The sequence below is a fragment of the Giraffa tippelskirchi genome, chromosome 2, assembly GCF_054371585.1.
Source record: "Giraffa tippelskirchi isolate mGirTip1 chromosome 2, T2T-mGirTip1v1.2.pri, whole genome shotgun sequence".
In the NCBI taxonomy this organism is placed as follows: domain Eukaryota; kingdom Metazoa; phylum Chordata; class Mammalia; order Artiodactyla; family Giraffidae; genus Giraffa; species Giraffa tippelskirchi.
The window spans coordinates 153,240,081-153,253,762 of record NC_137276.1 but is presented as its reverse complement, the minus strand read 5'-3'; the positions used below and the strand labels follow the sequence as shown (position 1 = coordinate 153,253,762).

At 39.0% G+C, this 13,682-nt stretch overlaps 1 protein-coding gene across 50 annotated transcripts in view; it reads right to left on the bottom strand.

The window, feature by feature from the left end:
• Nucleotides 1-13,682, bottom strand: part of VPS8 (VPS8 subunit of CORVET complex) — a 378,806-nt gene that overhangs the window by 148,177 nt on the left and 216,947 nt on the right. For all 50 annotated transcript variants that reach the window (XM_081571329.1, XM_081571349.1, XM_081571332.1 and 47 more), the window contains 3 exons: nucleotides 8,423-8,494; nucleotides 2,350-2,469; nucleotides 1,258-1,314 (listed from right to left, as the gene is read on the bottom strand). In XM_081571329.1, coding sequence (XP_081427455.1) covers nucleotides 1,258-1,314; nucleotides 2,350-2,469; nucleotides 8,423-8,494 — 249 coding nt within the window. The remainder of the gene's footprint in view (nucleotides 1-1,257; nucleotides 1,315-2,349; nucleotides 2,470-8,422; nucleotides 8,495-13,682) is intronic.

The window sequence follows — 13,682 nt, the reverse complement described above, 5'->3', positions numbered from 1 at the left end:
TCAATAACCTCAGATATGCAGATGACACCACCCTTATGGCAGAAAGCGAAGAAAAACTAAAGAGCCTCTTGATGAAAGTGAAAGAGGGGAGTGAAAAAGTTGGCTTAAAACTCAACATTCAGAAAACTAAGATCATGGCATCCAGTCCCATCATTTCATGGCAAATAGATGGGGAAACAATGGGAACAGTGAGAGACTTTATTTTCTTGGGCTCCAAAATCACTGCAGATGGTGACTGGAGCCATGAAATTAAAAGATGCGTGCCCCTTGAAAAAAAAAGCCGTGACCAACCTAGACAGCATATTAAAAAGCAGAGACATTACTTTGCAACAAAGGTCTGTCTAGTCACGGTTATGGTTTTTCCAGTAGTCGTGTATGGATGTGAGAGTTGGACTGTGAAGAAAGCTGAGCACTCAAGAATTGATGCTTTTGAACTGTGGTGTTGGAGAAGACTCTTGAGGGTCCCTTGGACTGTAAGAAGATCCAACCAGTCAGTCCTAAATGAAATTAGTCTTGAATATTCAATGGAAGGACTGACAGTGAAGCTGAAGCTCCAATACTTTGGCCACCTGATGTGAAGAACTGATTCATTGGAAAAGACCCTATGATGGGAAAGACTGAAGGCGGGGTGAGAAGGGGACGACATAAGATGAGATGGTTGGATGGCACCACTGACTCAATGGACGTGAGTTTGGGTAAGCTCCGGGAGTTGGTGACAGACAGGGAAGCCTAGTGTGTTGCAGTCTATGGGGTCGCAAAGAGTTGGACACAACTGAGCGACTGAACTGACTGAAGGAGACAGATGCCAGTCTCCAGAAATGGTGAGCACTAGTGCAGTGGGACCACAGGGCACTCCCAAAAGCTGAGTGTTCCAGTACTCAAGATCTTGACGTGTTTCTGGTTCATGACCATAGCAACTAGGTGTGGTTACTAACTTAATGATGCTGGCAGACAGAAGCATATAATAGGTGCCAACTATTGTTCATAAAGGAGAAGGATAAAGTTTATATTCTCTTTTGATGTCACAATGATTGCAAGACAGGTGCAGTCTGCCTACAAATTTATTAATAGTTTCACTGAGGCTCAAACTAACAACCATCCACACTATTTCCTGGTTGCCATTATCTCACATAGTATTAGGGTTAGACATAAATCCTTCTACCCTTACATCTTGTAAGGTCTAGTACAGAAGGTTCTTTCTGGTTTACTCTGTCTTCTTTCCCATTCTTTAGCAAGATGAGTTCTAGCAGTTCATACCTGCTGTCTTTCAGAGTGTCGGGAGTCATCGTCAGGACTACAAAGGAATTCAAGGACCTGGTCAAAGAAAAGGTATTTTTAAATTGGATACCAGCATGCATGCCATAAGGAAAACCATAATTACTCTTTCTATATCACCAATTCATTCACACACAGCTCAACAAACACCATAGGGATATGGTATCTTCCCAACTGGTCAGCCCAATATATGATACAGCAGGCTCAGTTATGCTAACAATTTAATATATCTTAAACACATTTCTTTACTATTTAGAAACAGGACTAGAATCTGACATCATATATATACCTTAAGATCCCCAATACCATGGACCAAGCTAAGTATGGACTTTGGAATCAGGCCACTTGAATTTAAATCCTAACCTTATTAATACTTAATAACAACATTTATTGCTGGTAATAACACTTATTAAGTGACTTGGATGAGTGACTTAACCTCTCCAGGCTTTAGCTTCCTCATCTGCAAAACAGGAGTAACAACTATACCAAGTTCAGAGGTACTGGGAGTACTGAGTTAATACATACATGTAAAACTCTGAAGCACAGCATGGTACTATGAAGTGCTCAATAAATGCTGGTCATTATTAGCAACTTTCTCCAGGTAAAGAGTATTTTCTTTGTCACCTGTGGCTTTGTAGAAGATATTTAACTGGGATTTGGAAATACCTTCAGAGTGGTTAGTAAGTAAATTCAGATTTTCTAAAAGTAATCTCTCTTCCAGATGATCAACATCCTAGTCTTACTACCAATGAGATGGGTAATTATTAAATTGAAAAATTCTTAAGTCAAAAATTCTAGGCAAATTTAGAACAGAATAATTGGGAAAACAATCTCTATAAACCAATCTCCACAAATCATACTCCCATGACACCAAGTTACTGAACAGTCATCCTATCCAAACACAACACTAAAAAACAAAAGCTAATTTAGATCCAAACTGAAAGATGAACAAGCCTCTACCTCATAGGACACTTACCTGGTAGGTTATTCTATTAAGAAACCACGTGATCCAATGAATTTTTCTACAAATAGTGAATAAAAACAATTCTACTTCTTATGGTTAAAGACCCTCACCTGATCAAAAAGGGTTCTGTTTACAAATAAGGTGTTGTCAGGCTTTGCAAGCTGCCGGGCAAGGAAGGTAAAGAGACACCCTACTTGTGAGGGCGTAAAATCTGAATTCTCCACCATAACCTATGAGCAAAAGAGATCATTTATTCAACATACCATCTGGTTTGACACAGAAAAATATACAATTAGAGGCAGGGGTGGGGAAGCCTCAGTACAAAGGACTCATAAAAAGATTCTTTTATTGGCTGTGTGACAACTGAGTTCAACACCACTCAGAGAAGCTACCTGCACTCCCTGAAAGCATTTTAGTGATTTCTGGCATATTTATAGGCACAGATTGGATAAGAACTGAATTGTCAGAGGTAGATTTCCAAAAAAAAAAAATATTAATCATGTTTCCTTCTTGAATTCTTAAAAGAGAATCTAAAATTAAAGTAACCCTATTAAAAATCTGTCCACTAACACAGGAAGAAGGGAGCTGCTTTCAGGTTTAAAGGTAAGACAACTTGAGAGTGAAGGTATCCCAGAAAAGAAGTCAGCCAGCCTATGAGTCAATGAAGTGAATGGCTTCTGCCTTGGCTATAAGTAGTTTAGTGAACAGATGGTTTCATATAACATGCTCTTTACAACCACACACAGTTATCAAGTCATAATCTCTCCTCTGATTTAAGTGAGGTCTCATCTCCTGAGTACCCCTAAGATGCTTATGGTAGAAGCCTTCAAGGGAATTGTGAACCAGAAAGCAAGGTGAGACAGGTAAATAAATCTTAAATAAAAAGCATAATGTGATCAGCACTTATAAAGGAACAAATGACTATGGAAGCACAGTGGGGGAAATTTAGTTCAACTGATCAGAGAAAAAATTTGAAACAAAAAAAAGAAAAGTAGCCTCTAAACTAAGCTTTAGAGCCCATGTGGAATCCATGACAGGGGAAGAAATGTCAGGAGAAAGAGCAGTCCAGGCAGGGGGAAGAGTGGGGACAAAAACATGAACACAAGAAAATATAAGTTTGTCTGGAGAAATGCCATGTTTCATTAGAATGCAGCAGTATGTATGAGGAGGAGGGAAAAATCAGACCAAAAGAAAAACTTAGGGCTCCAATGCCATTCTAAGGAATCCAGAATTTATTTGTTAGAAAATGGATGAGTTACTAAAGGTGCAATGAGGAGAGCCGATTGTGATCAGCACTATGCTTAGGAAAATTACCCCAACAGCAGTGCTTAGGATAAAGTAACAGAAGCAAGAAATAAAGATATAGAGAACAAGATGCATGGGACTGCAGAGGTCCAAGGTAGAGTCAGAGGAGTTCAGAACAATGCAGTGGTGATGAACAGGAAAGGAGAAATAGGTGCAAAAGTCACTGCAGAGAGAGAGGAGACAGGGCAGGTATTCACATGTGTGGAAACGTGTGGCTAAAGGAAAAATGAAAAATGACAGGTCTTGAGCCTGATAGGCAGGGAGGAGAACAATGCTACTAACAAAGAGGGAGATGGCAGAAGTCTGAGAAGGAAGACCGGGCATTGTTTTAAACTAACTGAATTTAAGGAGGCAATTCTACAACAAATTAGGGAACAATAGCCCATCTCATCTACAAACTCTCTCCTTTCATTTTCCCTTCAAAGATAAAACATTCCCTTGGGGCCCCGTTTTTGGCCTGCCTTTTCTCACTTCGCTAAGCAGTTTGCCCCTGTCTTTTACTGCCCCTGTCTTTTACTTAGTCCAGCAATCACAGCTTGTTCAAGTGCATAATTATCATTACTAGATTATGAGGATGTTTCAAGTTGTAATCTGTGTATCTAAATTCCAATTTATAATATTCAAAGAGCTTTCTATACCTTTAAAATACCCAATCATTATTTCCTTTCCGTGTGTGGGTCCTTTCCTAGGACTCAATCCTCAGGGTCCAACTAGTCCTCTTCTCTGCTTTTAGCTCTTCCTTTTGCTCTACAAGTGTAAACTACTCTTTTAGCGGTCTGCTCCTAAAAACGTCTTCTAAGGAAACAGTTCTAACTCACAGCCCCATTCCCTTGCCACCTCAGCAAGTGTCCAACTAGGTATTATCCCAGAAATTTTAGCTTCTTTCCATTTCTTCTCTCTGATCAATTTCAGAGACCATGCTTACAAAATTTTCTGGGCAATCTTATACAAAGTCACAAACTTACAGCTTTCCCGCTCTATGCCTGCAGCCATTCAGAACCCAAGATAATGCCTGAGGTTTGATGCTCACTCTCCTGTTTTATGGTCCTTGCCTGTGCTCCCTCAGAAAAACAACAAATGACTACAACTCTATCACCGGAAATGAGAAAATAATCTGAAACTTATCATTTGAGATAGGGTCATTCTTCACTGACCCTAGGTAAGTGCTATCAAAATAATATACAAGACGCAGCCACTATGTAAAACAGTATGGAGGTTCCTTTAAAAAAAACTAAAAATAGAGCTACCATATGATCCAGCAATCCTACCCATGGACATATATCCCAAAAAGAAATAAGTGTTAATTGCTCGGTTGTGCCCAACTCTTTGTGATCCCATGGACTGAAGCCCACCAAGCTCCTATGTCCATGGAATTTTCCAGGTAAGAATACTGGATTGGGTCGCCATTTCCTTCTCCAGGGGATCTTCCCAACCCAGGGATCAAACCTGGGTCTCCTGCATCGCAAGCAGATATTTGACCATCTGAGCCACCAGGGAAGCCTGTACAGATGAAAACTCTAGTTCAAAAAGATACATACACCCAATGTGCACAGCAGCACTATTTACAGTAGCCACGACATGGAGGAAACCTAAGTGTCCATCAAGAGATATATGGCTTTAGAATATGTGGTTTACATATATACAATGGAATATTACTAAGCCATAAAAAAGAATGAAGTAGGGCTTCCCTGGTGGCTCAGTGATGAAGAGTCTGCCTGCCAAAAGCAGGAGACATGGGTTAGATCCCTGGTCTAGGAGGATCCCACATGCCAGGGAGCAATTAAGTCCGTGTGTCACAACTACTGAGCCTGTGCTCTAGGTTCCAGGAGCCACAACTACTGAAGCCGTGCACCCTAGAGACCGTGCTCTGCAATAAGAGAAGCTACTGCAAAGAGAAGCCCATGCAACCAGAGCTAGAGAGTAGCTCCTGCTTGCCGCAACTAGAGAACAGCCTGTGCAGCAACGAAGACCCAGCACAGCCAAAAATAAATAAATAAAAGAATGAAATAATGCCATTTGCAGCAATGTGGATGGACCTAGAGAATATTATACTTTAGTGAAGTAATTCAGAAAGAGAAAGACAAATATCATATGGTATCACTTACATGTGGAACTTAATAAATAATACAAATGAATGTATATACATAATAGAAAGAGATTCACAGATACAGAAAACAAACTTATGGTTACTAGTAGGGAAGAGGAGGAGGCAGGGGTCAATAGGAGTATAAGATTAACAGATACAAATCATTATACATAAGCACAGGGAACTCTGCTCAATGTTATGTGGCAGCATGGATAGGAAGGGAGTTTGGGGAGAATGGATACATGTATATGTATGGCTGAGTTCCTATGGCTGAGTTCCTCTGTTGTTCACCTGACACTATCACAACACTTTAATTGGCTACAGTCCCATATAAAATAAAAAGTTTAGAAAAACCGAATTACTATAATAAAACAGATAAGCAAGAAGAATTTACTGTATAGCACAGAGAATTATATTCAGTATCTTGTGATAACCTACCATGGAAAATAATCTGAAAATATATATATACACACATGCATTTTTTATATATATACATATATATATCTGAATCACTTTGCTACATACCTAAATGAACACAATATTATAAATTAACTATACTTCAATTAAAAAAAACAATATACAAAAGCAATAATTCACCAAGAGTAAGAGTTTAAGTACTTTATGGAGTTTTATTTCCTTCATTAGGATCATTTTCCCAACTTAGTACAGTTTTAAAACTTAAATTCTAATTCAATCAACTTGCAAACATTTCTTGAACACCTACCAGGTTGCAGGCATCGTGCTGGACATGTTAAAATACTGATCAAAAAAAAAACCAAAAACACATCCTTACAGTCTCTACCTACAGGAAACTCATTCCAGGTAGGAAAAGACACATGTAAACAAATATCATACAGTGTGTCAAGTGTAGCGTGACGTGTTATAGGATCCCAGAGATAAGGCAACAAATCAAACTGGAAGTGTGAGAGAGGGTTCTGAAGAGTTTCTCATGGATGATATTTGAGTTTTGTCTCGGAGAGTGGCTAGGAATTTGCCAGGCAGAGAAAGTGAAGGAAAACACACGATGGGATAAAAGAAAACCCACACAAAGAACATAAGCCAAAAAAGATGACACAGCGTTCACTGAATTCCAACAATTTAAAATTGGTGAGAAGGGAGTTCCCCGGTAGCCGAGTGGTTAGGATTCCAGGCTTTCATTGCTATGGCCCGGGTTCAATCCCTGGTCGAGGAACTGAGAACCACAAGCTGCTCAGCATGGCCAAAAAAAATTGTTGAGGAGTTGGTAATACAGACTGGTGGGGTGAAGAGAATTTCAGAGAGAGGAGCAGTTACAGAGACGTAGTCAGGGGCCAGAAAGTATAAAAGGATCTTGGATGTCATGTTAAAATTTAGATGGGTATAGCAAAAACTACTACTTGTGCTCCAACATCTGTTCCTCTCATCTAATTTAGAAACAGAGCTCTTCATTTTTAGCTAAACACGTGGCCACCCACCATATAGAGTACACTTCACAGTCTCCCTAGCTAAGTGATAATCAACATGATATAAGCAGAATTGCGGTGCACAACTTCTAAGAAATTTTCTGAAAGAAAAGAGAATATTTTCTACCTCATCTCTTTCTGCATTCAGGCTGGTTAGAATGCAGAGGTAATACTGGAGCCTGAGCAGTCATTTTGGACCGAAAGATACAAACCATGTCCTAAGAACAACAGCAGTAAGATGGAAGTGTTGTGCATCCTTGACAAGTTTGTGAACCCACTCTACTAGACCAGGCTGCCTACACTCCAGACTTACAGGAGAAAATTAAATTTCCACAACAAACTATTATTATTTTGAACTTTCTCTCACAGAAGAATTTAATTTCAACTGCACCAATGGGAAGCCAGAGAAGAATATTACCTAGAAGAAAGGTAAGATCACAAATTAAAGAAGGACAAGATAAGACCATTTGGGAAGGTATTTTGAAACCTAAGTGAAAATTCTCCATACTAGCCACCAAGATCAAACTGATGTTATTTGGGAGCTCTCATATTCATCACTGCCTATTTTACAAGGCTAATAAATAGCTCAAATGAGATCATGTATACAAATGAGCTTTGAAAATTATAAATAACTACTATAAATGTAGTTAATGAATCAATATTATACACAATGAAAATATTTCAATTTTGGTCTCTTCTCCAAAATAATTTAAAGTCGCTAAGAGGAAGAAACTACCATTTTATAGTCAAATGAACAGGATAAAAACTCTAAGCTTTTAACTACAAGAAGAAACTGGCCTGGGTAAAGCTGTACAGATGGACAGGAAAAGAATCTGTCTCCACAGTCATTCACTAGCAACAGCATGAATCTCAAAATAGTTTTCAATTGAATCCAGATGGACTTAGATTGGGATGATTATCTCTGTGTGCCTCAAATCTTTCCTAAGTTACCCATCATCTCAGTACCATGGCAAAACTACATATGGCACTACCTTAGCAACACAGTGATGCTAGTATGAGACAAGCGACTCTTCAGAACATTATTTTCTCAAAGCATTCTGAAGTTAGCCTCCATTACTAAATGTAATCATACTAACATAGCAATTATCACAATATGCATTTCTCAAGAGTAGCACTCTGTATCCAACATCCAGCCTAAAGCTGAGATACATTATATTTTTTGAATGAATGATTAGTACTTTAGCTTCTGAAGACAAAGGCATCATAATAAAATTTTTAAATGATTGCAACATATTCCTTTATTAAACAAGATTATTTTAGAACTTGCTATAATGTAATTCACTTTTATAAATATAAATATCAATACAAAGACATTCTAGGAATACTCACCTTCAACAAAATATCCACAATACGTTGTTGATATTCTACAGCTTGCTTATCATTTTTAAAATCTTCAAAAGTCTAAAAAGGAAAAAGAAATTTTAAAAAGGTAAGTATTATTTGAAAATTTTAGAAGGAAACAAGATATTAAATTCTTGTTAATAGGTAAATTCCCAAATAAGATAACCACTCAATAGGTTTTTTCTTTCATAACTTTAACAAGTTATTTTTAGTGAGTTTAATAGAAGGCTACATTATTCAATATTATATGGTATTCTGAACAAAAAGTATAAAAAATAAAGTGATTATTATACAACCCAAAAGTGATTCACCCTGGTGATATGGTGGATAAGAATCCACCTGCCGATGCAGGGGACATGAGGTAGATCCCTGGTCTTGAGTTCAATCCTTGGTCTGAGAAGATTCCACATGCTGCGGAACAACTAAGCTTGTGCACCACAACTACTGAGCCCACACACTCTAGAGCCTGTGCTCTGCAGCAAGAGAAGCCACTGCACCGCAAAGCCCGTGCACCACAGCTAGAACATAGCCCCTACTCTCTGCAACTAGAGAAAACCTATGCACAGCAATGAAGACCCACTACAACCAAAAATAAAAAATAATTTTTAGAATTTATAAAAATTAAACAGAGGAAGGCAAAGTTTATAGGCAACAAAAAAGAAAGAATACTGATAGGAAGAAGCAATTTGTGAGCAAGAATTTGAAAAGGATGAAATACATGTTATATGCTCAGCCATCATCCCGTTCATGCTATCTGGAAACAATAACTGAAATACAGTTGTTAACTGTCATGAAAAGAAATTTCCATGATTTCCATGACAACTAGGAAGAAATGATGTTCAACAATAGATACTTTTAAAAATTACTATGATGAAACTGTCACAATATTAAAATCCTCAAGAATACATACAAAGAATAGGTATTCTATTTTCACAACACTGCCAAGTACAGCATTTTTTATTTTACGTTCCTGCTCAAGCAGAGCCAAATACATTTTGAATAGAACTTGCACCCAAGTAAATGACAGCACTGGATTCTGAAAATACATAGAAGCTATAGGATGCATATATGAAGAAACTGAAGGAAAGGAATGGAAAGGCAGACTTGTGGACACAGTTTGGGGAGGGAGAGGGTGGGACTAACAGAGAAAGTAACATCAACATATATACACTACTATGTGCAAAATGGATAGCTGGTGAGAAGCTGCTGTATATAACACAGGGAGCCCATTCTGGCACTCTGTAATGACCTAGAGGGGTGGCAGGAGGGAAGGGAGGAAGACTCAAGAGAGAGGGGATATATGTATAATTATGGCTGATTCCTGTGGCTATATGGCAGAAACCAACACAACACTGTAAAAATCAAAAAACAAACAAAAAAACTGAAATGAAAATACTTATTGAATAAGAGTGATAAAAGACTTGAAGATCTTCCTAAGGCTTTCACTTAAGACATTAGGCCCTTCGTTGTTGTTCGGTTGCTCAGTCATGTCTGACTCTTTGGGAACCCATGGACTGCAGCACACCAGGCTTCCCTGTCCATCACCAATTCCCAGAGCTTGCTCAAACTCATGTCCATTGAGTTGGTAATGCCATCCAATTGATAGCTTATGGTGAACGGTATTGGATTTGTGATCTCCCAAGAAGGTTTAACTTCGGGACCAGGGACCACATTTGATCACTCAAAAGCTTTTGTATAGCAGAGTTTTATTAAAGTGAAAAAGGGACAGAGAAAGCTTCTGACACAGACATCAGAAGGGAGACGGAGAGTGCCCCCCCTGCTAGTTTTAGTAAGCTATTTTATGTCTGTTAGAAAGTTATTAATCAGATAAGAGAGACACCTCAAGGCGGACGGAGTTTCACCAGGCCCCTCTCCCACAATATGCATTTTTAAAATATGATAGCATGAGGTATGTCATCCCCCAGCCATAAGACAATTGATATGAATACTGGTTTGTTGAACCATTAGCAGTCAAAAGTTAGTCTTAGGTGGAACCATTTTGAAGAAAGGCAAATTCTAAAGTAAACACATAGTTTCATTAACATGGCTTAAGAAAAACATTTCCATAAGAAAAACACACTGGTTAGGTCAAGGTTTGAGAAAAGTTCAGTTCAGACAGAACCAGGTGTTGTCATAGCAACACAGAATTTTAAGACACTTGCAGCCTGTTTCCTCAGTTTGGAGACCCCTGGCCTTCCTGCCCATTACCCTCTCACAATCATCTCATCCTCTGTTGTCCCCTTCTCCTCCCAGCATCAGGGTCTTTTCTAATGAATCGGCTCTTTGAATCAGGTGGCCAATGTATTGGAGCTTCAGCTTCAGTCCTTCCAATGAATATTCACAGTTGATCTCCTTTAGGATTGACTGGTTTGATATCCTTGCAGTCCAAGGGACTCTCAAGAGTCTTCTCCAATACCACAATTCGAAAGCATCAATTCTACAGCACTCAGCTTTCTACATGATCCAACTCTCACATTCGTACATGACTACTGAGAAAACCACAGCTTTGACTATACAGACCTTTGTTGTCAAAGTAATGTCTCTGCTTTTTAATATGCTGTCCAGGTTGATCATGGCTTTTTCTTCCAAGGAGCAAGTATCTTTTAATTTCATGGCTGCAGTCACCATCCACAGTGATTTTGGAGCCAAGAAAATAAAGCCTCTCACTGTCTCCATTGTTTCCCCATCTATTTGCCATGAAATGATGGGACTGGGTGCTATGATCTTAGTTTTTTGAATGCTGAGTTTTAAGTCAGCTTCTTCACTCTCCTCTTTCACTTTCATCAAAAGGCTCTTTAATTCCTCTTTGCTTTCTGTCATAAGGGTGGTGTTGTTAGGGGAAGCACACTGATTGAAACCACCCACCCTGGCCAGGCACCCTTTTACAACAGGAGGTCCTGGTAAGGAACAGGGAACTAATAAGCCACCACCTACTGGAAGAGTTCGGGAAAGGTCAAAAGGAGACACCACATGACCGACCACCTCCCAGAATCCTTCTCTCTGGCATCCATCTTGGCTGAACAAGGCGTGCACCACCAGGAAGGACTCTGAGTCAGTATGATTGGCTAAGGACAAACCGGAAACTGATCCCATCACTATAAAACCCGAGACTGCAAGCCATGTGGCAGAGCTATTCTCCTGGGTTCCCTTACCCTACTGCTCTCCACCCGGGTGCCCTTTCCCACTAAAATCTCTTGCTTTGTCAGCACATGTGTCTCCTCGGACAATTCATTTCTGAGTGTTAGACAAGAGCCCAGTTTCGGGCCCTGGAAGGGGTCCCCCTTCCTGAAACAGTGTCATCTGCATATCTGAGGTTATTGATATTTCTCCCAGCAGTCTTGATTCCAGCTTGTGCTTTATCCAGCCAGGCATTTCACATGATGTACTCTGCACAAAGGTTAAATAAGCAGGGTGACAATATACAGCCCTGACATACTCCTTTCCTGATTTGGAACCAGTCTGTTGTTCTATGTCCGGTTCTAACTGTTGTTTCTTGACCTGCACACAGGTTTCTCAGGAGGCAGGTAAGGTGGTATGGTATTCCCATTTCTTTAAGAATTTTTCAAAGTTTGTTGTGATCCACACAGTCAAAGGCTTTTTTAGCGTAGTCAATGAAGCAGAAGTAGGTGTTTTTCTGGAATTCTCTTGCTTTTTCTATGATCCAATGGATGTTGGCAATTTGATCTCTTGTTCCTCTGCCTTTTCTAAATTTAGTTTGTGCATCTGGAAGTTCTTGGTTCATGAACAGCTGAAGCCTAACTTGAAAGATTTTGAGCATTATCTTGTTAGCATGTAAAATGAGTGCAACTGTGTGGTAGTTTGAATATTCTTTGGCATTGCCCTTCTTTAGGACTGGAATGAAAACTGACCTTTCCCAGTTCTGCGGCCTCTGATGAGTTTTCCAAATTTGCTGACCTATTGAGTGCAGCACTTTAACAGTATCGTCTTTTAGGATTTGAAATTGCTCAGCTGGAATTTCATCACCTCCACTAGCTTTGTTCATAGTAATGCTACTAAGGCCACTTGACTTCACATTCCAGGATGTCTGACTTTAGATGAGTTACCACACCATCGTGGTTATCCTGGTCATTAAGACCTTTTTTGTATAGTTCTTCTATGTATTCTTGCCATCTCTTCTTAATCTCTTCTACTTCTGTTAGGTCCATACCATTTCTGTCCTTTATTGTGCCCATCTGTGCATGAAATGTTTAAATCCACAAAGCAGTAATTTACTACTGACTATCTCTAAGCAAGAAAATAGACTACATGTTGTCCCAACAGATTAAAGAAGAATTTCCAAGCCACAAACTTTCAAGACTACATCATAGTTAAAATTCAAACCAGAATATCTGCTGTTCTTTAAATTGGCCCCAAGCTTCCCCAACTTCTCCAAAGACCCTCTGCTCATGCTCTTTGCTACCAGCATGTCCTTCTTTCCCTTTTCTTGTCTGACACACAGTAAGCACTTAAACAATGACTGCTGATTTGTCTAGTTAATTACAGAGGAAAATGAAATCTTTCTAAAAATTTTTTTCTTCACCTAGAACACTTTGCTGCCAGTTAGTTAAGAAAAGCTGAAATGAGTTACCTAGGGAACTGTAGGAACTCTTATCCGGAAAGCTCAAACAGAGGGTATTTTGATGTTTACATGGGTTAAACATGACCCAGTCTGAAGAGGGAAAGATGGTCAAGAAAGTCTCTCAGTTCTAAGGCTTAGGAAAACAACAAATACACACACATTCAAACAAACACAACTTCCCCCTCACACCCAGCCTGCCAAAGTGAGATGTCACTCTGCTATCAGACAAGATACTATCTGCTAATCAAGTGCTATTCAAGTAAACACAAAATCATGGAGAATTAGCATATGTATTAAATAACTACAGCATTGACAGCAAGTAAAAAAGAATTGCTTTATCCATTTGCCTTTTGGTAACATGTATTCACTGCTTTGAAACACACATTGCAAGTTTACTACTATAAACATAATTAAATGGTGAAATACTTTTATTATAAATGTTGTGATATACACAGTGACATATTTTGACTGTAGTTAACAGCTGCCACCAAAATGGCACATTTATGTTAAAACATTATCATTCCACAAAGATTCTTCTAATTATACAATGCTTGTTAGAGGAATAATATGTAAAGACGTCCTAATGGAGAATGACAGTTTGTGAAGTGCAAAAGTAGGCCTAAAATTCAAGTCCAAAGTCACCTGTGAATTTGGTCATAAAAACTTCTT